General features: G+C 40.0%; 2 protein-coding genes across 5 annotated transcripts in view; both read right to left on the bottom strand.

Annotated features, from left to right (window-relative positions):
• Window positions 1-16,904, bottom strand: part of helz (helicase with zinc finger) — a 58,158-nt gene extending 41,254 nt beyond the window's left edge. For 2 of the 4 annotated variants that reach the window (XR_004571473.1, XM_034239748.1), the window contains exons 1-14: window positions 16,798-16,904; window positions 13,982-14,095; window positions 13,805-13,865; window positions 11,613-11,858; window positions 11,127-11,163; window positions 10,711-10,835; window positions 6,117-6,173; window positions 5,942-5,990; window positions 5,625-5,700; window positions 4,938-5,136; window positions 3,294-3,401; window positions 2,993-3,134; window positions 2,737-2,892; window positions 2,183-2,453 (exon numbers count right to left, since the gene is read on the bottom strand). Coding sequence is in view for 3 of the 4 variants with exons in the window: in XM_034239748.1 (XP_034095639.1) it covers window positions 2,183-2,453; window positions 2,737-2,892; window positions 2,993-3,134; window positions 3,294-3,401; window positions 4,938-5,136; window positions 5,625-5,700; window positions 5,942-5,990; window positions 6,117-6,173; window positions 10,711-10,835; window positions 11,127-11,163; window positions 11,613-11,840 (1,448 nt within the window). In the remaining variant the exon portion in view is untranslated. The remainder of the gene's footprint in view (window positions 1-2,182; window positions 2,454-2,736; window positions 2,893-2,992; window positions 3,135-3,293; window positions 3,402-4,937; window positions 5,137-5,624; window positions 5,701-5,941; window positions 5,991-6,116; window positions 6,174-10,710; window positions 10,836-11,126; window positions 11,164-11,612; window positions 11,859-13,804; window positions 13,866-13,981; window positions 14,096-16,797) is intronic. The other 2 variants (XM_034239749.1, XM_034239750.1) reach the window with 2 other exon arrangements.
• A 2,527-nt stretch (window positions 16,905-19,431) lies between these two features.
• Window positions 19,432-26,645, bottom strand: psmd12 (proteasome 26S subunit, non-ATPase 12). The gene is made up of 11 exons (XM_034239771.1): window positions 26,363-26,645; window positions 25,938-25,997; window positions 25,585-25,713; window positions 24,785-24,892; window positions 24,354-24,458; window positions 24,006-24,155; window positions 23,659-23,793; window positions 23,376-23,488; window positions 22,195-22,369; window positions 21,357-21,434; window positions 19,432-20,008 (listed from the first exon to the last, which is right to left on the bottom strand). The coding sequence occupies exons 1-11, from the start codon at window positions 26,483-26,485 to the stop codon at window positions 19,799-19,801; spliced, it is 1,386 nt and encodes a 461-aa protein (XP_034095662.1). The 5' UTR covers window positions 26,486-26,645; the 3' UTR covers window positions 19,432-19,798.
• Window positions 26,646-27,313: the final 668 nt, after the last annotated feature.

Below are 27,313 nucleotides of genomic sequence, written 5' to 3'. Positions count from 1 at the left end.
ATGGATATTTGGTTATGACGTTGTAGACGTTTAGCTTTAGTTAATACATCAAAGAAAACATTATAGCAATCAGGTTAATGTTCTGCGGTATGTTATTGACATACTAGTCCCAGTATCACATGTTCTCCTGTGACAGAGGCAAATGTGTATCCTTCCTTTAATGTGGACCTTCTAACCCTGTAGAAGTTCAGCCTGATGCCACATACATAATTGTACATTTAAATATTCACACTGCACTGCAGGCATGATCTTTATTCTCTTAAAGAGAAGCTGGTCTAGACTTATTAAATAAAACTCAGTGCATCAAGCAGTGCCTTGAACTGAGTAGGCGTTGTCAAGGTGATTAGCAATGACTAATAAGTAACGGTTAAATGGTTTTAGCCTCCCTTTTGTTCTTTAACAGTTTAGTATGTGTATACCACACAACAACCCTAGACACAGCCATTAAAAAGATATGATAAACAGATTGTGATCCTATCACCGTTGTAATGAATCATGTATGCAAGTGTTGACTCACACAGAGACCCCTTAAGGACCTGCAGACCATTTACTGATATTATCACCACACACACATTAAACATCAGCTGTATTGTGTTGTTGAGCAGAGAGATGACCACTTTGTAGCTGGAACGTATTTGCAGGTTTGTGCATTTGCCATTGTAAAGCAAAGCTAAAAAGTTAAATCCAAACAAACATATTTTCTTTAAATGTGTAAAGGGCTTACAAATATAAATCAGTGGGGAACCTTAAATGACAGACAAATTATTTTTCGTATGTCAAGTCCTTCAAAAACAACCAGTAGCAGAAAGCATGTCCAAGCACTTTTTGGTGCTTTCAGTTGAAGCTTGTATCACATTGCCTATCTGCTGTGAAATGAAGCGATGAAATAGAAAGCAATATTGGTGATAAACTGTGATGGATGATTGACATACGCAGATAAGTGAACATATTCTGAACTGGACTCTTGAGGTTTTTTGCTATGGTTTTGCATCAGCGTTCTGGCTATACTATCTCTACAGCAGGAAACAGGAAGAGACAGCAAGACATGTTGAACATGGAGTAATGGAGGACCACTTTAGATAATCAAGTGATGCTTCATGACCATGACGCATTGAGCAGGAAATAAATCTAGTGTGAGATTATTCAGAGATATTCTAATTGGGGTTTATTTTAAGTCATAGGTTGCACTTAAACAACCGTAGTACTCCAATGAAAGGAATCCACTCCTAACTCTGAGATCTCCTGCTGAAACTCAATCAGCCATGAGAAGCCTTAGAGCCAACCGGGACATGGATGTATTAGTAGGCAGTGAGATTATTCATATGCACACAGGAAATTAATTGGATTGAAATAACATTTACACTGCAGGTGAGTGCTACTCCTTACAAAGCCAAATGACGCCATAAGTCATGAGTAAAAGATCAAACTGTGAACAAAAAAGAAAGCTGAGACATTTGAAGTGGTGGGGGAGGGTCCACTGTGTGCTCGCATAAACCAGTGGAGCGGCAGGTATGGAATAACAATCGTCTATTCTAGAGGGAAAAAAACACTATTTTCCACACAAAGGAATAACCTTAGATAAGCGTTATTAAATGAAACTGACACTTTGAGTCCAGCTGTGTGTGAGTTACATTCGCTCTCTCTCTCTCGCTCTCTCTAATGCACACAGCAAATTCACAAGAAAGGTTGAGTCTGACATCTTGTGGTGGGTTCACATAACATAAAAAGAAACTCAATGTATTGGTGGTTAACCAATAAATGATTTTTCATGTTCTAGGGACTATAAACAAGCTTTGGTTTTGGTTTGTTACAACATTTTAAATCGTTTACAAGATACACATTATATATACACATATATAACAGACTTTGTCACGGAAATTAAAAGTCTTAGAGTTGCTTCCATCAGTGGAAAATGATGATCTGGTATGATTACCTACTGGATAACATTTATATCACCAAGCAGGCTCTAACTGAACTTACGCTGTTATCATCTTATTAAAAGCAGTTTACAGTAAATTCATAATCATTTGAATGACCTTGCTTCCACTGCGTAAGGAATTCAACATCAATTTGTTTTGCCGGTTTTATTATTTATTCCCGAGATATGAAATATTATTCAGATTTGTGAAAAACCCATTTGACTATCCCTGTAGGAAGAAACCATAGAAACGTGTATACTCACTTGCTAACTTCCTTATACTGTGCAATCTCTTCAATGTAGAGCAGGTCATGCAGCCGGGCCTGGTAGTTCTCTTTGGTCAGAGTCTTGTCCAGGACCGACTGGGTGAAGAGCTGGTCGGCCGACAGAGGGATCTGATATCTGGAGAGGAGGCTGCGCTCCAGGTCTGCCATCGTCTCATTAGGAACAAATTCTACGATGGTCTTACAGGAGGGGTCCCAGCGCTTCGTAGTGGTCAAGAGCTGCTGCCTGGCTGCCTGCAGATGTTCCAGGTCTGAAAACAACATGGATATTTAGATGTTTTGGTGCATCCAGTACAAATTAACAAACTGAAAGGACTAGAAGGTTATTGACAGTTTTGATTCCTGTAGCAGCTTGTTTTAACCAATTGAAATACCTATTCAAACGTGATTAGAAAACTATCTACAAGTTGACACCAATGTAAAGAACCGTTGTCAGAATAGATACCATTTTATTAAAAAGTACTTTAATTCATTTGATATAAATCAGGAAAGCTTTCTAATGACTCTGCCATGACCTTATTGCCTTTAGCTTACCTTCAATCGAGGCAGCATCCACCATGATTCGCTTCATCAGCACAGGTTCTGAGCCGAAGTCAAAAACAGCGGTCTGTCGGAAGGTACCGAAGATTTCTGTGCTGAAGCCCACCGTTACCTTGTAGATACAATGGTCCAGGCCATTGTCTGGCGCCACTGTAACAACAGAATCGTTTAGTGTAAATACTTTTAAAAATTGCGTTGAAGACACACACAAAAAAGACTGTCACTGTAACGTTAATAAGCCAGTACATACCTGCTGTTTCCTCTCCTGGGGTCCACTCTTGGCAGCCTTTGGGGAGGGTCTGCAGCCGCTCCTCAGATGAGACCCCTGTGATGAAGAAGTGCGGCCGGTGGGCATCGTAGAGCAGGGCGATGCGGAACAGCTTTCTAGCCGGCTAGTCAAGGAGACGGAGATAAAAAAGACAAACAAACAAAAGATGCTTAGGACCAACAGCTAGCACTGGCATGTTGCCTTGTGTTCAGTGTTGTACTGATGAGTGACCTGGTTAAACACGTGGATCTGTACATAGTTGGTGTTAAACATATCATCGTACCTTGCACAAGAACGAGAAGGTCCAGGAGTGGGCAGATTTTTTGGCGGCAACAGTAACAGAGAGGCTGGAGCTGGTTTCTACTGCCACTCCGTCTAAATAGTCACTTAGCTAGGAAAGAAAAGACAAGTGGTTAAAATTAAGTTCACTGCTCTACATGCTAGGGATGGGAATTTGAAAGCAAATGTATATTCGAATATTCGACCCCCCAAAAAAAAAAAGTCTGACTTTTTGTTTTTTTTACCCAATTCTTTTTCACTAATTTTTGGAAATAAATACATACATGTTCAAATAAGTGTAGAAAGTTTAAACCAAGTCGAATTTGTCAAATGTATTGAACTGGTGATCACAGTTTGACAGCTATAGGCCTACAGCTTTCATGTGTGGAGGCGATTCACAATCAGGCCAGCTGTAGAGAAGACCCTCTCAGCTGGAACGGAGGTTGCGGGTATAGCAAGGTATAGTATGTATATATAAGTTTAATTTGGCATAGTTTGACCTCTACACTGCACTCACTAACCTGGTCGAAATATTTCCACACATTACTCCTTTTTGACGCCATGTCTGTTGTGTAGGACTCTTCTTAGAGTGTAAATAATTACCGGACTATGACTGGTAAAATATGTTGAATACCGGCAAAACTAAATCTCTCCAGTCAAAATGTCTATGTACTTTGCCACCACACACGGTTGCCAAGCAGCGCTTATTGTTGTTTAGGCTGGCCACTCATGTGCCGCGAGTGTTGACAGGGGGCGGGGGAGCACGCTCATGAACTGTTCGCACCGGAACCTCGCAACGGCTGCGGAGCGCATTTACGCCACATTTGGGCCTGAGATGAGGTTTGAGTCTGCGTGTAGGGAGGGGCAGCAGCCATATCATTAGCTAGAACTAGCTAGATCTGATGGATTTGGACATAAACACGAGTGAAGTATAACCGGACACGAGAGAGAGATCAGCACCTGCAGCTCTGCCCGCTGTGAGGGACCGGTGAACGGAGCAAAACACACCTTTAGACGTCACCTAACACATTTAGCTATGGCACTGTCGTATACATTGAATTATTCAATTTGATAATATGTAATCAACTTGGGCATCACTCCCAAAATAAATAAATAATAATAATAAAAATATTCATAACTCCTATTCGAATACATGAATAATTATTCGAACACCTGAATAATTCCGAATATTCGATTAATCGTTCCCATCCCTACTACATGCACATATCTGTATACCTCAAAGATCAAGGTGTAGGGGTGGTTAGTTTTATAAATGCTTATGAATGGGCCTCCTTCAATAATCACAGCTTAAGAACATAATAACTATGTTAGCTTGTCTGGTTCGGATTCAAAAGACTGCCCGGACAGGGGTTAACATAGTTTATTATTGCTGTGCAAATATGGGATACTCAAATTCTTAAGTTATAAAATAATAATATGCAAACATGAACAAATAAAAAATATATATTTAACCTTAACAGTAAAGCACAACTACCCCATTAGACTTACAAATGTGAGGTGTCTTACAAAATCACTACACAACACATGTTTGTGTTAGGGGGGCTTATAAGGAAGTGAACTCATGGATTTGCATCGTATTTTCTTGTTTTCTATCCATTGACCTTTTTTTGATCTCGCATGCACTCACCACTTTCTCTGGGCTGAGGGAATTCATCCACTTCTCTATCAGGTTCTCCATGTAGTTCTCTGTGAAGTGTTTGCTCTCCTGATGCTGTTTGAGGCGAATGAGGCGTGACGCATAACGCTTCTGCCACTCCATCAGCTCCTCCTGAGAGTGGGCTGACGTACACTGGGCCCCGTACCGACACAGACCCTGCTCCAAGTACCTACAGCAAAGACAAAGTGAGTGTTCAACTGCTGCTGACAAGTAGTCAATCAACTAAAACACATCTCTGAGAATTACAACTAATTGTTTTAAGTCATGAAAACACAAAGGATACCCGAATACATTTTTGGAAGTTATACGTTTCCCAGAAATATGAGGATTTGCTACATTTCATCTTTCATTGTCATCTTGCACTAATTCCAAAAGATATTGACATTGAAGTGACTGTTATTTGTATGTTGATTGTTGTGTTTTTTATCTTAATGTGTGCAGATGTGTCTGTTGATTGTGTATATAGGATATACATATCTGTATATTGTATTTGGGATTGTTGGGAACGTCATTTAGATCTGTCTGTACACACAAACTGAAAGATTGACATTAAAGTTGACTTTTAATATTAAACAAAAACAGCAATTTTTTGGCCAGCATTTTACATTTGTTTTAATAAACATCAGATACAATAAATAACAAGCCAGTTTGCATTACCTTTTACAGAGGGTGTACTCCTCACTGCTGGTGACTCCTCGGGGAGGAGGTCGGAATTGCCAGCCTTCTTGGACCTCTGGGAAAACACAAAGCTAAGTGGTCAATATAACAATATATAAGAAAAACATTAAAAAACCTTGTAAACTGACTATCAGCCAGCTTGTAACCTGTTAAGAGTCAGTTGCAAATCTGCCAACTGGCTTATTTAAGACTTTCTAAACATAAATCATCTTATGTTCCAAGTCTTTGGTGTCTTTGGTAGTATATTGTCAGTTTTGGGAAGTATTGAAAATGACCCATGCTAGTGATTTTCTCACCTTCCTCCTGGTCCCCTGTGTATTCTGGTGCCATCTCCCCGTTTATAGACTGACAAGGACAACGATTGGGCAGAGTGGGTGGAGGTTGGGACAGAAAAAGTATTATTAGTTGTACATCACCTGTTAAAAGACAGACCAACAGTAAGGCAGCTTACAACCAGATGAAGACACTTACCTCTACTTCTGAGAAGAGCATTTTTAATCTGGAAAGGTCTTTTGCAACAATGCCATTCTGTTTGAGAAAGGAGAAAAGCATTTTCATTATTAGATACTTTATTTTTTAAATAAATGGTATGATCAATATAAAACAAATGACTTTGTATAAGCTGGCAAAGGTTGTTTGGTGTAATCACATTTATATTGTCCTTTTCAAGTATCTACAGGCAAGATGTAAATCCATCACCACCCATTAATTTAGAAGCTGGATTATACATGTGTGAAAAGAAAAAAAAAGTAAAATATCTAGATGAAGTGCATATAGCACACATAGGTGCTTACTAAGGACTTTATCATTCAAAAATTAATATTGGTGGATTTTTCATTAAGACTTTATTTAAAAAAAAAGAAAAAAGGCAATAATACGGAGCCCTGGAGGGTTCATAGAGAGAAAAATAAATAAAACGTGGCCACGTTTTACTTTCTCGTGCGCACGAGTTACTAAAGCGTGCGCACGAGTTACTAAAGCGTGCGCACGAGTTACTAAAGCGTGCGCACGAGTTAATAAAGCATGGCCTCGTTTTGTGTGTGTGTGTGGGGGGGGGGGGGGGGGGGCATTTGTTTATGATAGTATCGTTCGTTCCGGTGCACTCCGGCAGGACTATAGCACATCGAGATTAAGATTAAACACATTTCTTTCACTTGGGAATACACTTAACTATGGGGAACCAGATTTGTTTAAAGTACTGTTCGTGGTAATTTGAAAACAAATGCCGGTGGTGTCGGATACACACGAACACGCACACAGAGCGGAGCTGAGCACACACACACACATCATGCGCCCCGGTGACAGGACATCTCCTTCATAAAGCGAGGGGGAATACTCTGGTAGTTCGATGTGTGTATAGGTGTGTGTGGTTAAACGCAGCAGCCTCGATCTCTATTGAGCTGTTCTAATGAAGGGAAACGCAGTGAAGTAAACAGTAAAAGGCACAGCTCTTTGCAGCTGGTGCTGCTCTTCTCAGATTCTGCTGAGTTACACGTTACTGCCTCCAGTGCCCTGTACGACGAAGCCAGTTCAACAGACCCTGGACCTGGACATGTTCGATTTACCCGGCTTAACTAACCCTAACAAACGCGATGTCGATAAGCGGTCCTACGAAGCTGGTTATCAACTCAGTAAATCAACCAGGGTTTCTCTGTCCGGCTGAGAGCGCGCTCACGTGAAAGGGACGGGGTTAGCAACATTTGACCAATCACAAACATGGAGACGCGTGCTGACAGCGCAGCGTCATACTTCATGAATGAATAGTGTAAATAGCCAATCCTGCTTCGTAGTACAGGCCACTGGTGCCGCAGAGATTTTCCTTCTATAAAACAGCTGTGGGCAGCAGATAGGCCTACTGTGAGTCACGGACAGGAATCCCTCAATTTAATTAAAACGAGGCCACGCTTTATTAACTCGTGCGCACGAGTTACTAAAGCGTGCGCACGAGAAAGTAAAACGTGACCACGTTTTATTTATTTTTCTCTCTATGAACCCTCCAGGGCTCCGTACAATAATGAAGATGTGCATGTACTTTTTTTGGTGTAGAGATGGTTTTTAATTTTGAATGTTGAAGAACATGATGATAAGGCAACACATTTAGCTATGTTTATAAATGTCATTTTCTTAAATGTTTTATGTGAGGGACTGCGATGGAAAGTAGCTCAAAGCTAAATCCAGCATATTTACGCTCGACACATTTATTGTTTTAAGTGTTCATTAATGTGCATTGTCCCTGCCAAATAAACGATTAAAATAAATTTTAAAAAAAATAGAAGACCTTTTAGAAAAAATAAATAAAAAACAGTTTTCAGGCTAATCCAAATAGTTTATGTATCACAGCTGAGTAAGTTAGTATTGATAAGGTTTCAAATTAATGTTGGATGACTATGAGGCCTACTAAAGACATTTGAAAACTCATTTCTAAAATAAAGTGAGGTGTTATTCACTTATGAAAGTGTTACTTTGTGAATATAACAGGGTGACTTTCTTGTTTCCCCATTTTCTCCTAGCTGACTTCTCCTCTCTTTGCTAAACCTAGCCAATGTCTTTATAAATCAACATGTATTTTTGCTGCCAAGGTGCCTCCCTCAGCTCCTGTTTTCAACCACTTCCCGCCCACTGCCACGCAGACACACACATTCAAAGGTTGAGTTTGGCCACAAGGTCCTCCAACATTCTGCGTGGACAATCCTGTCTCTCTCTCTCCCTCAAAAACAAACATTTTCCTGACATAGTTTGGGCTTGTTTTCTCATGTGATAGCACCCCTCTTTTTACTTCCACTTTTAACACATCAGACTATATATAACACTGTCTTGGTCTTCCCTCAATTAATCCTGCTTTTATTTTTGTATATTAATGTGTTAAATTAGCACTACACAGTGTAGAGCAGGGGTGGGGAACCTCCGGCCTCCGGGCCGTATACGGACCGCGAGACCATTTGGTACGGCCCTCGAGGTAATTTATAAACACACGCAAAAAAAGAAAAACAAATTAAGGAATCTAGACCGCAAAATAATTAAACAAGCGAGTGCCTGTTTTTCCTGGCCAAGGTCAGGGTGCTTGAACACAACACGAGCCTAACACGTGGTATATGTGGCAATCTGTTCATCTGTCATACTGATCATACAGTCAATAACGTTGTTGTTATTAGCATCTGGTTAGCTAGCGATGCTAACGAATATAAGAAGCCAGCCAGTGAGGTAAAGGCACATCTTTATATGATCATTATAGTTATAAAAAAATAAGAGAATAAAGCAAACGGGTATAAAATACTATATGACAGTAAAAAAAAGTTGTTATTAATAAACAAGAATACAGTTTGAAAGGAGAGTGATTTGTAAAATATCCATAAAGAAAAAGTAAATCTGTTTACAGTTCTGTTTCATATGGATGTTGAGAGATGTATCCATAGATCTCCTCATGTTGCTCTCAAAGTGCACCAGATTGATGCTTTTAACTTCAACATTTAAAAACAAAAAAAAATCTTCCTGGGGGAGCATGAGAGGAGGTTAGGTCCCCCCCCACTTAAATCATGTCCACATGGATAGGAAACTAAATACATTTGCACACATCTTGCGTCCATATCTTTCTGTTTTGGTGGTCATGCCACACCGTGCACGTGCATGCATGGTAAGATATCTGGATTAAGAGGTTGCTTTTTCTTTGCACAGCATGAAAGAAAGGCTAAATGAATGGGCTGTGATTTTAGTATTTTTAAGCAGAGGTCAATCATTTGTACGGCCCTCGGAGGATGTTGAACAAATGTAAATGGCCCTTGAGAGGAAAAAGGTTCCCCACCCCTGGTGTAGAGCTTAGCTGTCCTATGTGTCACACAAGTGTGTTGTCATTTGATACACAGCACTTAGGCTGCAGGCACCTGCCAACAGTTTTTCCTAGGTCTAATTCAATCAATGAGTGACGCTTTTATTTAAATGTCCATAGCTTTCTATTTTTGCTTGTTCTAAATGTATCAGATGACTCAAATCAGGTACATGTATAGAAAATTAAAAACAAGACCAGATAAGCTCTGCTGGGATCTTTAATCGAGGAGGTGACACAGGCGCTCATTTAGAGTAGGGTCAGTCAATAAGGAAAAATAGGCCCTATAGAGTGGTGCAGGAACGAGTACTAAAACCCGGAAGTTAGTTAGCATTTGACCACTTCCCTCGTCTCAGAGTCAATGGGTTTTTTTAACTAGTTTTTTGAAAATAGCTGGAAATAAGGTGTGTGGTCGACACAAATTTAAGAGACGGATCACGTTTTGTTCTACGACATTAAATACATCAGCAGTGACCCCACTGGTGATTTTGAAGAGTTTACGTGTCTGAAAAACGATGGTTGTTAACAAGTGGCTGAATAGGACGTTGTACGTCATTACGCCGAACACGTAAACACTCCCGCTAAGTTTGTTTGCCCCTGTTCTGCTTGAAAGCAAGTACCTGCGCTCTTGCAAACTGTTAAAACAAATGCATCAACTTGTACAATTTTGAATCTGTACCTTAAGTTGGCGTGACGTTGAAGTCTTGCAACCCTGCTGTACTCGGCTGTAGTTCCTTTATAGCATAACGTTAGCATTTTGCTTCTGGCGATTAGATTTATGATTAGAAAATGATAAAAGGAGGGTAGACGTGGAGATTATCCGGCTGAACAAAACGTGCATTTATCAAACAGGTTTGTTTTCCACGGATCTTATTCTTTACAATATTCCAAAATCCTATGGAGAAATCCCATTGCTTTTTTGTCGAGGGAACCCTTGCGCAGCTTACTTCCGGGTCGGTCTACAAAGATACGTCATCACTGCAGCACTCTATTGGATATATATACTATTTTCTGTCAAAAAGCATCCCATTAAATGTAGCCAGCTTGGAGAAAAAAATACGTGATTAATGACATTCCTCCACTACCGTATTAAATGCTTTAAGGAAGCATTATCCAGATCTGTCCTTCAGAAGGGTGAGGAATGTATGACCTCAACAGGCATAACATTTGTAGCTTTATGTGAATTACAGTCAATGGGTAGACCGACTGTATGCACATATTGTGTACATTGTCCATCAATCATACCATTGGCTCTCCATACAAGGCTTTGGAGAGGATGCTGGCCACCTCCTGCAGGCTGCCATCCAACAGCATGGAGCGCAAGCTGGCCTGTAGCGAACCGTCTCCCCTGGCCACCTCTTCTGCCAGAACTATGACAGGAGGAAGAATACACAGGGAACAGGTAGGGAGAGTTCATTCATTACATTAGCTTAGGTCTGTTCTCTGAAACATTGAAGTAATCAAGCAATTACATGAACAGCTTAGATTCTGCAAAGAAATAAGTCAAAATGTAAAATGTTTCCTGCTACGCTGACACTAAGGCATGTTGGAGGCTTCCCACTGGAAGACATACACACACTTTGTCTGCCACTAGGTAGAAAACAACTTGTTTTTAAACTGTTCAGTATCAGCAGATGGTTCCAATCTGAATTGCCACTTACCATGTTTGCAGTCTTCATCTGCTTCATCATAATTTTTCTGTTGGCAGAAGGAGAAATAAAAGTTTAACAAATGGGAATATTGTGATGCAGGGTCAGAGCTTCACATAAGCTCCAAGAATGGCTATCTTTGCCTCACAGCGGAGTCCCTCACACTATCATTATAGACTTAAGTAGTTTCCATAATCTTAGGGCTTAAGTAACTACATGTTAGTGCTCGGGAAGATAACATAACAGCCTCATGGAGGAAGAAAGTATGGTTTATTGTTGTCATTTCTTTCTCTTGATGATATTGTACCAAGTCATTAGAAGTACACTGCCATTAGAGTGTGATGATTCAATTTTAGGGAAAGGAGAAAATGTTATTATTTGGCTGAAATGGAAGGTAACGACTAAAGATTGGTATTTCAGGGCCACAAAACGACATAGGAGGAAGGAAACCGGTGATCACTTAAGACTAAAGCATGTATTGGAAGCCACTGTTCTTACCAGCTGCAAGAAGGCAGCAATTCGGAAGAGCAGGGCCCGGCTGCGCAGGGGTCCGGTGGCAGCCACTAGCGATGTAGGGCTCTGTGGGACAGGGGCACCCAAAGGTGGTGCTTGGGGTGCAAGGACCACCAGGGCGTCCGTGCTGTGGCTGACTGCCGCCTCGTACTCCCGCCTTGCTAACGATCTGCTTGCTTCTTCACATGACTTCTCCGCTCTCCTGTCCGCCATGACTCAGGGACTAAACTTCTGCAATCCAAAAAAAAAATATGCAGAATAATAAGAACATATTTTCTGGAGCCGGGATGATTAGAGAAAACAACCTCATCTGTGTATATTTGGCTGACAACATTTGGCTGGAAGCTATTTAAGGTGAAGGATGGGGTGCTTATCATCTTCAATGTTGTAGTGTAACACTGGGTTAGAGATTGTTTAAATGATTGCTGTACCGGACGAAGAAACTAAACTAACTTCCTTTCTGGGAAACTATTCACTTTGGCTTCATTTCAAGTGTATCAAAAGTTTGTAAATCGTAGACCCAAAACATTTGATTCTTCAAAAATGCTTTTCTTTTCCCTCCATGGCATTTGGCAGTGTTTCTTTTACAGTTCATTTGTAATGACCTCAAGCATGCTCACTGGCACACGTGCAAGAGTGGACATGCAAATAGGTCAGATAACTATTGTGAATGTTTGTAAGTGCATACATATCACGTTATCAAATATGAAATATAAAACTCCCCACAAACACACATGTTGTTGGAACACTTCCCATACATACTTAACATGTAAGACAAAGTTTCTGTCCTTATTCTTGCATCTGACTGAAACGTAATATAATGTAAATAATATTTGGAGGCCTCGAGTCCCATTGTGTGTCATACTTATTAGAACACTTAGTTCCTCAAGGTGGAATTTACAGGAAATGATCTTATAATAACTTAAATGTCCACATTCATCCAGCTGAGGATGAGGGACATGTTGATAGGACGGGAGATCAGAGATATAGAAAGAAAGTGCAAAGGATGCTTTTAAATGTTCATGTTCACATTGATTTAATGTTCAATCAATCTTCAATGATGAAAGGAAATGTGTACACCCCTATATGAAGTATGTCAGGACCATGGATCTGGAGAATCATCTTTAAATCCACATGCAATGCAAGTCAGTAAAGTACACTTATAATCTTGATATAATTGCATTATAATCTCATAAATATAATTGATATTGAAAGGTCACAAGTTACTTTATTATAATCTGGAGGACATTAAATGAAAGACACACAACACATCTAAAACCAAACGCTATGCTATGTTTTGGGATAAGAATCTTTCATTATGTCAGGAAAGTGTCAATCTTTCTTTTATCATTGTAATTTAAATGTATATGGGTTTTAAACTGGTGGTTGTATAAAACAAGTTATTTGAAGAAATCTTTTTGCGCTCTGAGAAAGAGTACTTTTTTTCCACCAAGAGTCATATCCTCATGTGGTTCATCTGTTTCATAAATCAACAGGAAGAGAGGATGAGGCTCCCAGAGCAGCTCTTACATTCCATATATTCAAACCCTTTGCTAACACTGTGTACATTCAAATACATCTGCAACCAGATGGGAAAGCAGTGAAGCCTCAAGCATTTGTTGGGACATTTTTTTGTTATCATCTCCATCACCAAAGCCAACGGTTTGGTGTCATCTGACTGCATAGACTTAGTGCATTATAATAATGTATCATGTGAAGCCTTTATTAAGACTAGTAGGATGTGCCGGACAGTATGCAGAAGGAAATGGGTGCATTGTAACACTTCATAGCCACAGGGGCAAATGGTTAACACAGAATATGTGGAATGCATGCAATATACTGCATCTCTATTGTGGACTGTAATTCAGAGCATGTACTCTAGGCAGCCTCTAACCCTAGGGTCCTCAAAGTTACTGTTTGATAATTGTTGTTTTTAATTTAAATATGTCTTAAAATAGACAACAGCATCATGAACTAAACATTATTTGCAAAAAACAAAAGTCTATTTGTATACACACTTAAAATCATAGGAGCTAAATAACCAATGCAAAATAATAATTAACTCAGGTTTATTAGCATCATAAAAATGCATGTCTGTACTTTAGGTCGCCCTACAAGTAGGTGCCGTTTAATATGCAACCAAATTTCATACATTTTTAAACAGTCGTTATACATGCCTGATAAACGTTGAAGATGTCTGGTGTAGAGAATTCATCATGCTCACATGCACCGGAGAGACTAGCATATTTAGGAACATAATGCAAACAGGTAAATACATTGAATCTCAACTTATGAATTAGACTGGCTTCAATTCGTATTTAAATTGTGGATCCACACAAGAGTGTGTATATTACCTTCATGAGTGGGAGGATTTGTTTATCGCTTTCTTCTTAAAATGCCTACCAAGTGTTATGCATTCGACGCGTGGGTACCCTCACTTGGTCATGTAAGGCATTTAAAGTCAATTACTGTCAAAACAAACAAAAAAGAGCAAAGACAGGATATGTAAAGGATTAGCTAAAGATATTAGACACATATTCTCAGTTTAGCAGATAGTCAAACACAACAATTGTTGATAATCAATGTATGCAGTGCAAAGAACAGCCATGTTGGATCAGCCGCATCCTCCGGACTGCATCTTCTGTGATCTTCATTTTGTTACAGGAGTACCTGTTACTGATTATTTAACAAATAAACATACAGCGTAATTAAAGTGCGCGTTGTCTTTGTAGTTATTGCAAGATAAAGCTTTTATTGCAATTTACTTTAGAATGCCCGTCATGAGTCTCGATGGCACCAGCAACATTTCTTCAATGCCGAAACAGTCAACATAAAAGCAGCAGGCCAGGGCCACAGCGTGATAATGTGAACCTCTCACTGAGATTACAAGAGGCAGTGTGCCCTCGTCACACTGACAAGCACACATCTGGATAAGGACGGTACAGAATGACCTGCTGGGGAACATCAGGGCATCAAATGCTCAACCTTGGCCAATGGCTTAGTAACTTTTGGTTTCATTTGCACCCTACTGGTTTCACCATTGGCATTTCAGTGTACCTCAGGCTGGGAGAAATAAAACATTGAATCATAAAGTGTGGCCACAAAAGCTTTATTTCTGTGATGTTTTGCAAAACCAACTTTGGGTTCAAATTAAAATTCCAGAACAGTTAGCTGAGGCTGAATTTCCATCCTGTCCCTCAGTGTTAAAATCAGCTTTGAATTGTGACTGGCTCAAAAGAAACTGATTTTCATGTGAATGTGTGGCTCAGTAATTGTGGGTATATTTGTGACAGCTAGTTCTTTAATAGGCAGCAGACAGCTACTGTATGTTAAAGCAGAAAACATCAACAACCAGATGGCCCATTGTGGGAATTGTACATGCCAAACCAAATGCAAACACTGAGTACTTCTGCCACTAAAGCGTAGTGTTGCAATAAATAGCAGTAAGTGTTTCATATAGTTAGGTTTTGAATACTGAGCAACAGGCAACTATGCTTGTAGCAGCTGACTTAGCCCAACAGGCAGTGCCTCTGGCCATAACATACAGATACATTCTTTAGCCAATGTGTTGGCTGCATGCAGGACACAAACATGCATCAGCTGCATTTTGTTTTACAACAAATTACCACTTAGGCTAACAATAGGTACAAAAACTAAAGATTGCACCACATGCAATATTATTTTTTCCTCAAATACAATGTTACTGCACACAAATCTCCATCTCTTCAGAAAGACACTACACGAGTTTGTGCATACTAAGCTTATATGGTGCTATATGTTGATGTGTTATGCATAGGTTGTATGGCATTACAAAGCCACTGGCCAATTACAACGAATAGTGTTGCAGCACCCATACTGCAAAAACACACAGAGCTTCTCTGGAGAATCTTAAACAAGAAACACTGGTCAGGCCCCTGCTCCCACAAGAGAGATGCATTATGGGAAGTGTGTTTACATTCTACATGTTAAATAGTAATACCATTGCTGAAACATATGCACCAAATGAAAGGGCAATCATGTCTTGGCATTATTGCCAGAGTGACAACCAAGACATACTATAATATTACTATTTTACAACCGAGGAACAACATATAATCACCAGAATCTAGTATGCAATCGTTGGGGTAAGGAAAATAAGGGTTGAAAGTTGCTTGAGCTAGCAGACAGTCAGTTGCTGGGGAAATGGAAAATAGGGTCAAAGATGAAACCAAACATAGTACTGATCTTAACGCAGTAACTTCTCTAATTAAGAGAGGTTATTTAAAAACATATGCAACATTTTACACTTCTATTTGTAACAGTAAGAATAGATGTTACCTAATGTTGGTGCTCGCAAGCCAGCAACTTCGTAGGGGCAACAACAAATAGTTTGGCGGGATAGAGTGGGTCGACACCTGCTTTGTTTTTAATGTCCAGCTTGGACATCCTACTACAAAACCTACAGCTTCGACTGCAGTAAAGTGAAATATAAAGCTACGTTTATTGATGAAGATAGTTGTAAAACCAAAAGGGATTGTTTTTATCCGGACATAACGTTATTTGGCTCGAGAGTATCGTTTGCAGCAACGTGTAGAAAACACGGCTATAAGTCTTGCACATTTCTCAAAGTCCATTTAGTAGATATCAATAGAGCATACGTTAATGAACACACACGTTGGAAATGACTTGTTTCAATCGGTAGATTTGTAGCTGGTGTTTGTCTACTGAACTTGTCATGACTGTTGCAAGTCAGACCGATGACGGCAGCGTTACAAAGCCCTGAAAAAAATGTCCCCTGAAATGTTGGTTAACTTGCCGTTCGCGTTTGCACAGAGTAAACAGCATTGCCACAAACCAGAGTATGCGTTGCTAACAGTTAGCTTGCTAGCCAAAACACGACCTTTCTTGGCACCGAACTGGCAAGCTCACAACAAGAATAGCTGGCTGGTTTGTTAATGTTAGCAAGCTAGCTGGTGTTAGCTAGCTAGCTTGGCCGAAACAAAACGGGTTCGGGCCTGTAATTTTGCCACGGTGTTTAGGCGCATATCATTGATGTGACATCGTGTTCTTATCCTTGCATGAACTCAAAGCGTTCTTCATTATCATAATGATTTGTGGAGGGGATTCGTGACAGAGGCTTTGCGATGAAAAAGACAACTGAAAGGGCTGAAAATGGGAAGTCAACACTTACCTAGCTTTACTTTCTACGCCATCTTGGATCCACTTGTCAGACCATCGCAAAGCATAGTGGGATGTACTGATCTGAAGGTTGAGAGGACTGGCGTGTGTGTATGTGTGTGTGTGGCCTCTGGTGGCAGGGATATTCCTTCCAAAATACTTTTGTCTAAAATGTTTTTGTTGTATTAATTTAAAATATATATACTTAGTGTCATGGTTTATATACACCTATTCCAATCCAATACATTTATGAAAGATATAGAATTTAAATATTAGGCCTACATTGTAGAATTATCCATATTCATTATAGCTGGGGTCATAAAATACCACTTAATTTGTACCTGATGACCGGTTTATTTCTTTAAAAGGCCCGAATGTGTGTGAAATGTTGCACATATACCTATGGGGCCAAACATTGGTTTTGTTTCTGATTCAAAACATGCACAACAACTACACCGGATATTGACTGCTATTTTTATCCATCCAAAGATGATCAGGCTGACACTGTAGATATAGCTCCATGCAATTTAAAAAAACTAAATATCCTAATAATATCTAACTTAATAGTAAGAGCAAAAGAAGAGAACATTAATCCTGGAACAAATGCTACAAGTAGGCTACATCTTATTGTCAATGAAACAATGATAATTGATTTAGCATAATCCTAGCCTGTACGGCATGTGTATAGAAGTGTCCAAAAACACTTAAGATGTAGGCTGCAGGCTCAGTTCATAATTTCCCAAAAAGTTTATAAAGCCAGAAAATAAATTGTAACAGAATTGGGAAAGAGTTGTCATACTACATATTTGTCTTGGTCAATATGTGCATTGTGTCTATTGTAAACAAAGTTGTTATTATTGTTTAGCGGGTTTTGTTCCTTACAAAGGTGTGCAATCACAGCTGTGAAAAGCAAATCATATATCAAATTTGAGATTTTATGCATAAAATGTCCATCGAGAAAGTGAAGAGCAACACAGTGTGCTCTGCAGTAATGCTCTTTTCAAAAGCTAAAAAGACACCAGAGCCTGTTTTAGATATTGTAACTACGCAAGGAATGAAACTTTAAGTGGTTACCTGTAACAAATACCTGGGTATCTGGCTTGATGACTGTCTCACTTTTAAACTTCATGTCAATAACCTGCTTAAAAAGCTGAGGGTTAGGCTCGGTTTCTTTTACAGGAACAAGTCCTGTTTCTCGCTTGAGGCCAGGAAAAGGCTAGTCACTGTGACCTTTTTACCTGTGCTGGACTATGGTGATTTGATTTATATGAATGCACCTGCCAATTGCCTGATCAAGTTAGATGCTGCGTATCACAGCGCACTGAGATTTGTGACAAACTGTAAAGCATTAACCCATCACTGTACTGGTTTGCCTTCGCTAACTGTACGGAGGCTCAGTCACTGGTACATTTTTATATACAAAGCCATGTTAGGGAAACTTCCATCCTACATCTGCTCCCTGATCTCATGGTGAATTGTAAGTGGCTACTGTCTGAGATCGCATGCTGTGGTTTTATTACATGTGCCAACTGCTAGGACTGTCTTAGGGAAGACAGCTTTTAGATGTGCAGCTCCTCTGTCTTGGAATAGTCTGCAAATGAAATAGAAATTGAGCAATCTGGTGCCACTAAATGTTTTTAAACTTGGTTGGATGCTACACAATCGGATGCTGTTGGTACCTGTTCATGTGGATAGTTATTGTACATTGTAATCCCTGTAATGATGCTGTATGATGTCCTTTTTCTTGTTCTGTTGTTTTGTTTTTGTTTCATGTGGAACCTACTTGAGCAGGTCTCCCTTGAAAAATAGATCAACGATCTCAAGGGATACACCTGGGTAAATAAAGGCTTGAATGAATGAACAGTGGCTCTCATTTTGATGAGCATCTAGATTTAGACCAGTTATAGACACTGTAATAAAGGAAATTACACTGGGCGCTCCTTTATACCCAAGTTACTGGCATGGCTGAGCTACGATCCATTACACCAACATTACAAGACAATAAACAAGTGTAGAATAGCTTAGCTGTGAACTCATTTATTGGTGCTCCACCTTTGTTTAAACTTGATGTTGATAGCAGGGGCATTTCTAAGTTGATGGAGAAAAAAGAAAGAGTACAACATCAGAATAAGGGGCAAAAGATTCATAGGTTGGATTATTTCACCAGTAAAGTATTTTGACTGTTGTCCAGTTATCAAATAGAGGACATTCGACTTAACTGAAAATGATTTTTTCAAAAAGACAATAGTTTACTTTGCCAAGTTTGACAATTACTTCACATAACGGGACCCTTCACGTTGGTAAAATGCAGTGGTCGCATAGAAGTAGAAATCTTTTCCCCCCCAATAAAAACCTACAAAAATCTTGACTGAACTTCATCAATCTTGATTCACCATGCCAGGTGTCTTGAATAACACTAAAAGGGACACTTCTTTACCCCTCTTGTTTTACATGACTTCATAGCATGTAAACTAAGGGATAAAACAGCATATTGTCAAAAGTTTCACAATAATACTGCATTTGCGTTGTACTTTGACAAACCTTAACACAGCCTACACATGGGTGATGTCTTGCAGTGATGAGAACCTTGTCATATTATAGTGTACACTAGTTTGGTTAAATACTGTATAAAACCTTCATACAACTGTTAACCAAATGTGAGGAGTTTATTGTTTACATTTTTAGAGATTACAGCCATATTTATATCACACAGTAATACATTGTAATCTACTGTTTATAAAGGCAAGTATATTTAGAGATCCAGACACTGCCAGGGGATGTAAAGCGAGGTGCTCATGTATTTATTGTCAATGTTTTACTTGATAGTAAAAAAAATTAACAAAGTCTGGATGCTGTGCATGTGCTACAGATGTTTATCCAATTATATGACATTGTAAAAGCGCTGCGATTACTGTCCCCCAATATACTGTATATTCAAAAAACATTCCCACAGAAGGAAAAGAAACAGAAACAAATATGAACCAAAACATAGAATAATGCACTACGTTGTTGTTTCACTGCAGGTTGTGGATCATCTCCTCCTTGGCAATAAGATGCGTGGTCTTGTTGACAAGGGACATGAGAGAGTTGAGTTTGTGCGACCAGTCGTTGAGCAGGTCGTTGGGGTCTTTGGGCCTCTGGAAGTTGATGATGCCTGCCAGCCGGTCCACCTTGGCATAGATGGTCTTGTTTACAACTAGGCTGGAGAGGAACTCTTCGGATTCCTGATGAAATATGAGAGCAGACAGGCATCCTGTTAGTCTTTTTACAATGCGAACATTCTCAACCTGAGGCCTGTGCGACGAAGCCGGTTCAACATAACCTGGATATGTTTGAGTTAGCCGGTTGGCCTAATCCAAAACATACGCGCTCTCGCTGAGCGGTCCTACGACGCGGGTTATCAAGTGGACTCGAGCCAGCCGTGTCCTATCTAGTTAGGTGCGCGTTCACAAAAGGGGCGGGGTTAGCGCCAGTTGACCAATCACAAACATGAAGAAGCGCACTGACAGCGCAGCGTCATACTTCCTGAATGAAAAGTGAACTATAATATTAGACATATGAAGAAGTTAAACTTTAAACATCCATGACTTAAACACTTTATCCAGGATAAAAGCCACATAGCTGCACCTGCAAGGTGAATACAGCTGGTTAAATAAAAAGCGTTTGAATGTGTACATTAATAGGTTTATGGTATCACTGCCCCGTCTAAAACATGATTTGACTTTAATTACATTTGTCTCGAGTGTTTCGTCAACTTAATGTGTTGCTTAAAATAATACTTCTGCACACAGTAGGCCTATGTGACACTGTGAGTGTTGCACGGCCAGATACGGCTCAGCTGACTCAGATAAGGAGATATATGATACATTATGATGTGATATGAATGATAATGGGACACTCACAGTGCCGCGGACTGTAGGCAACGTAATGTTACTTTGATCCGGTTACTTATGTTATGGCAGATATTTAAGTAAGCTTTCTTAACGCTAATGTTATAATAGTCGTATTGCTCTGAAGATGGGAGGTGATATTCTATTAATGTTCACACAGTCGGTGATTTTGGCCGGCCGTCTTTCCTGCAACGGCAGTTTAAACTGTATTTCCTCCGCACACTGAGCTCTGATTGGTCAGCAGGCGTGGTGCTTTCACGGAGTTGATCTCTTATCCTGGAACCTATCCTGCTCCGGAGCAGGCTAGCCGCTCAGCATAAGTTATCTAGCCCACTAAAAAGTGAACCAGCTTCGTAGGACCGGAAATCCCTGAAGTTAGCTTGCTAAACGAACATCTTGATTCGTAGTACAGGCCCCCAGGTTAGCCGCTCAGCACAAGTTACCATGGAGATCTAGCCCGCTAAAAAGAGAACCAGCGTCGTAGGACCGGAAACCCCAAGTTTCCCCTGAAGTTAGCTCGCCAAGCGAAAATCCGGCTTCGTCGTACAGGCCTCTGGACTCGTGTTTTTTTAATCTTTGAATTATCTGATCCATAACTGCACTACAACTTAATTTTACCCAAAAGAAACCTACAAACTGCAAGTCCTTTTGAATGAAATGTCTCAGTCTAACTGTTGCTTACGTCAATAGAGAGGTCGAGGAGTCCAGCCATCCTCTTCATTGTGATTCTGGTGTAATATTTGGCCATTATTCTGATATTCTGTGGTAAAAGGAGAATGACATTAATAAACATGTATGCAGCAGAATATCATATTCTAGTTATATAATGATATATATATATATATTTTTTTAAAAGGTCCTTTTATGTCACATCAACACGATAACAAATATATTAATGAATAAAAACATCCATTGCCAATCAAATACAGGTATGCTTTATTAGTGTACATAAAAGTCTACCAGTTAAGCTTTTATATGACACCCATTACTTTCCCCATTTGCTTGCATTACACTTCAATGGTTCTCTATTCATTTGACTACATATCATTTGATTCACAACCATTTAAATAATCAATCGAATTTTGAGTTTGAAAACCCCCAAACCCCATTATATGAAGGACGTGTAAAAAGAAAAATGTCATTTAATATCAATACCTTTAATCTTTGGAGGTTTTAATCAGACAGTTCTACTTTGACTGTCAGTGTTTAAGAGGACATTCATATTACTTACTCTCATCCTATCCCATTTATCCGAGCCAAACTCAAAGTGACAGTTTTATAACGTCTATTGCAGCTTTCATTACCAATATTTGTCACGATAAGATGCTTCTATGTGACCAATTTTAGTTTGAATGTTCCTGGCTGCCAGCCTAGTTTTTGACATCAAGGCAGTAAAGGAGCTCTTAGAAAATATATTGAATTAGATGTCTCCGAGCACCAACATATTATCATCAAACCCACCTAAAGATGTATGCATCAGTTCCAAATTAGAAAGGCCTACACTTGACTGGGGGACTTACATGCTCCACAACTCTGTTCTTCAGATCTTTCCACCGTTTCTCCCCCTCTTCTGAAGTAGAGAAGACGTCTGTGGCGGGGCTGTCAGGTGAGCCCTCTCTCAGCTCCTTCCCATAATCCTCCACCAGGGCAGCCCAGCGCATCAGCTCCATCGTGGTGAACTGTTTCAGAAGGTCCCTGTGAATAGAGGAGGAAAATATTGAACATTCCCCGTGATTTTACCACCAGCTGTAGAGTGATGGCCCTATAACAACTGTACTTAAACATCTAATACGTTTTGTAAAACCCTGTGACGGCCCCAGAGCCTGTGAGTGTGTGTGTGAATGTTGCAGGTCCTGCGATGGGGTGGAGCTGAAGAGGCCAATCAGCGTGATCGGGGACACCTGGCCGGAGGTGCTACTTAAGCCCAGCTGCCCGGAGTCACAGCCCGTCATGTCTCTCTCCAAGCCTGCTGCGGAGGGACTCACCGTGATCCTTTCCCTTCGTCCACCCGCTGCTGTTTTTGGTGTTGCCGAATAAAGTGCAGAGATTATTGGAAACTTTGAGCGTCTCTCCTGGTTTTTCTGTTGTGGCCAACGGGCCGGTCATAACAAACCCAAACACATTAACTGAACAGTTAGGCAACGGTTGTCTCTCTACATGTGCTGTGTGGGACTGCACAATGATCTAAATGTATTGAAATCGCAATATGGACTAGTGCAATACCCACATTGCTGGAATATTAGAAGAAGGCTAAATGTGTGAAAATATCAATTTGAAAAGAATATTGTGGTGCTGAAGTGAAGTCCAGGATTACACACGATATTTTACAGACTAATTAAAATATCCTTGTTTGGTGCAGAACCTTTTAAACAAAACCCGGTTCTAATATATAATCTTCAATGTGAATAATGTTACAGAAATGATAATTGACTGATATTTCAAATCATGTCACAATTGCAAAGACAGTCAAAGTAATTGAAATACGCGTTAAATGTAATATGTTCACATTATGTACGTTGTCATGTTGTACAGTCGATTGCTGATTCAGATAGCCTTCCCTTTTGAAAGATGTTTGTCTTCCTCCTGGGATCCACCTCAACCCATTCATCGTAGCAAAAATGCTCTCGATTCAAAAAAGTACTCGACTTTGCCCAAAATCACATTGGGTCTGTGGAATGGTGAATAATATATTATGTCTTACTTGTATTTAGGGATTTCTTCCAACTTCTTGTCCTCACTGATTCTGTGCACAAGGTCTGACTGCTCGTTGTCGTAAGGAGCAAGAATCACGTAGAGCACCACACTCTTTAGGGCCTGAAAGAAAAAATGCATTCATTACCGTTTTAACAGCATCCAAAGTGAGTCAACAGTTTTGAAACAGATATAATGTCAACTATGTCAAGATCGTCATTGAAAATAGCTAAATGTATATGTTCAATACTTTGATATATGAAAGTGTGGCCTCAAAAGGAAAGTCTGTGTACCTGTTGCCACTTGCTGCTGTCCGCCAAGATGCAGGGGGTGTCATAGATGGCCCGGTAATGTTTGCAGATAGACAGGTAGGAGCCCTCGTGCTGGTCAACTTGAATCATCAGGTCGTAATACTTCAGCTTGGACTCCTGAGTTGTTGATTCGAAAAAAGAATAGATATTCCAAAGTTCACAAACGCCAACCTTCTCAGCTCAGACCCGTCAATCACAGCTGCTTCCAAAAGAGTGTTGTAAAACAAACACACAGGCCTGCCACCAAATGTTTTTCCTCATAAGTGGCTGCCAACTCAACCAAACTACAGCAGTATTTTGGCACTCAATTCCTGGTCCCTTTCTCTTACCTCATTGCCCTCCTCTTGGAAGAATTTGGTGTTTATCTTCTTGCTGATGATCTGGGTGCGAATGTAATCCTTCACAGCGATGCAAAGTCTCATCTGTTCCAAGATAAACTCCACCTTCTCCTTTTTCTCCATAGAGCCATATGTCTCGACCTGAGTTGGGAAAACCATTTTTTTTAAACTTCACATCCATTACCATGTGTGCATTTTCTCTCTATATATGGTGACAAAAGATATGCCCAACAATCAAAAGATTTCAAAGCACTTAAACATAGACGTGTCCCCATTTGATCCCACAATGATGATACAGATTTTTCATCATAATGAAAATAAAAGCAATCAGTCATTTACCTGCAGCTCCTGAAGAATGGCTGCTGCCTCTTTGACCTCTCCGTTCTTCTCCTTGATATTTGCCAAGGTCTTCGTCAGCCTGGCACGCTCAATCTCTACGTAGATCTGTGAGGAGAACATATTTAGTGTATTAGTGAGGGTAAAAGGGTTTATGTCTCAGGTGAAATGGTCATCACCACAAAGTAACCCATATATTTGTATCCACTCCTGAGAGAATAAACATTTTCCATTAAAATTAGAGCATCAAATAGCATACACCCTTTTAAAATGTAATTGTGTCCTTACCCTGAAGAAGGATTCCTAGTACACTAGAAACACAAATCTTTCTTCTGTCATATTTGAACTATGACTTTCTAGCTTTGCCGTCTAGCACATGTGACATGTTGTACTTAATGTGACATCTCTATTTTTGTCTATTATACATTACAGACCTTGCCGGCAGTCACGGTGCGAAGTGTGTCGATAAGTCTCAGCTTGATGGGCTGATCGGTCACCGTATCCACGTACTTGTAACATTCTTGCACCATCTTGGCAACAGCCTGATAAGACAAAGAGGAATACAAAAACGAGTTGTCATTAGAGCATGAAAAACAATGGCTGCAAAGCATTAGGTAAATCATGTTAGTTGGAAATCCTGTGAAGTCAGTAACATGTATAATTTCTGGTTATGGGTATTTCCCCAAAACATGTATTTGTCATTCAGGGGAAATTGTTTAAAAAGCAGAATCCAATGCTTAAAAACAAGAGAATAATGCTGCATGTACAATCAATCAATCAATGTTTATGTATATAGCCCAATATCATAAATGTTACATTTGTCTCAGTGGACTTCACAGTTTGTACAGAATATCAGTATGACAATACGACACCCTCTGTCCTTAGACCCTCACATCGTACAAGGAAAAACTTCCAGAGAAAACCCACAGTTTAAAGGGAAAAATGGGAGAAACCTCAGGGAGAGCAACAGAGGAGGGATCCCTCTCCCAGGACGGACAGACGTGCAATAGATGCCGTGTGTAAATCTATTTACACACGGCATCTATTGTACAAGGTGTGAACGATATCTTGACGACAAACAGTATTTATTGTTTGGTAATTTGAATAGTCAGTAATGCTGCTGGAAAGAATACTTGATTGTGGCACAAGAACATTTACTTTCTTGGACTAATAAGACTATGTTTGGAAAACTTTTAAAATAAAAAGAGGCTTAAGGGAAAAATAAATATCTTACCCCCTTCAGCTGACTCCTCCTTTTTGTGAGCAACATGATGTTTTCATTCAGGGCATCCCAGTCCTTGGCTTCATGACACATCTGGACCACAGCCACAAGGATTCTAGAGGTGGACACCATGTCTGACGCCTGATCAGGAGTTGAAAGCAGATATATAAGAACAAGGACTTAAATACACACAAAACAAGACATACATTAGTTCCTTTTGTATGTTTTCACATAAAAATGAGGCAGATTTTGTGAATCATTCTGCTTAATAATGAGCTGAGAAATAGCCGAAAGTCAATTCATGAATCAATCCCATCCACAGAGAAATTAAAGGAAATGTAACGTTGCTGTCAGGAACCACGTACCGTTCTGGTTTGCTTCTCCAGTGACAACAAACTCTCAATTGCCTCCTGCAGCTTGCCCTCCTGCAACACGTAATACAAACGTTAGCATCAGTTCATGCTTGTTGTACTTGGGACGAATGTTATCCCATACTTTGTATGTATTTTGATAGAGACAAATAGAATAGGCATTTTTGCCTGACTAGCTAGCTACCTATGAGGTACGTTAGCATGCTAGCAAGCACAATTACAAACTCTGTTACAAAGAAATTGTTACTTGGACGTGTTAAAGTTCAAACATACATCAACGTTTTGTAATCAATGTTCGCTCAATAAATAGGTTATAATACGTTTCAGTGTGGTTCTAAAGAAAAACAGTCGATGCTAGCTTGAATGCTAACACACTGATGCACCATGACTCAGCCGGCGCTGTTCTCTTTCACACTTACTTTCGCCATTTTCTCGCATTCGGGGAGACGCTGATCTACAGTTGAGCTGTAGTCAACCTCCATCTTCATAATCTTCCCATCAGATCTTTCGGATCGGTCCTCGATAATCTTCGGGGTGTCCATTTTAAGATTATGTACTTATTTTCTTTTCTTGCGTCCAAACTCTACCTAGTACTAGTATTTTGCTTGTCAAGGGAACGAAAAGGTAGGCGACCAATCAGAGGAGAGAATCAGTGGGCTGTCTGTGGCGCCTAAAGGACCCAGTGAGGACCCCCCAAAAAATGTGTCAGGCAGGCGTAACAAGAGCCTAACCCGCGGTCAGACGAGGTTTATCCAAGGTTTAGTTGCATTGTCAGTCTATTTGATTTATACTGGCAAATGTTAAATAATGAAACACCTTTCGAGCTTTCAAGGAAATAGCATTGTCGTTCCTTGAAGATGATAATGTAGGAGGATAATTAACACCAAAGAGGATAGTGACGAAAACAACAGAAATACATGTTAAAGGTGTATCAACTGATCTGTACTCATTATTTGAATAATCAGGGTGAATTGAGGACTTTTCGAATGGACACGGTCGTATTAATGGCAACAGAGTGCAATGGCCACCGTCCACCAGAAGGTGTCCCTTCAATGTCTGCATTGTGCATTCCTGTCTTCACACAGTTCAATGCTTTGAAAGGCTCCAGTCCAGTGCCCCCATAAATGAAGTCAATGTGGGTCAGTGAATTTCCTGCGTGTGGCAGAGAAAGCCCTTAAGACCTGAGTTCAAATCAGCTTGATCCCAGTGCCGACTCAGCATCTATACTTAAACTGAATGTGACATGAATCTACTGAAAATAATATACCATTGAAACAAGAACTGGGATTGCTAAGGCATAGGCCTACACATATTCACACTGCTCTTTGCACCTTTGTCGCACTAGAACATCAAGAATAGTTCAGCTGAAG

The sequence above is a fragment of the Gymnodraco acuticeps genome, unplaced genomic scaffold (genome assembly GCF_902827175.1).
Source record: "Gymnodraco acuticeps unplaced genomic scaffold, fGymAcu1.1, whole genome shotgun sequence".
Lineage (NCBI taxonomy): Eukaryota > Metazoa > Chordata > Actinopteri > Perciformes > Bathydraconidae > Gymnodraco > Gymnodraco acuticeps.
This window is presented reverse-complemented; position numbering and strand designations above follow the sequence as displayed.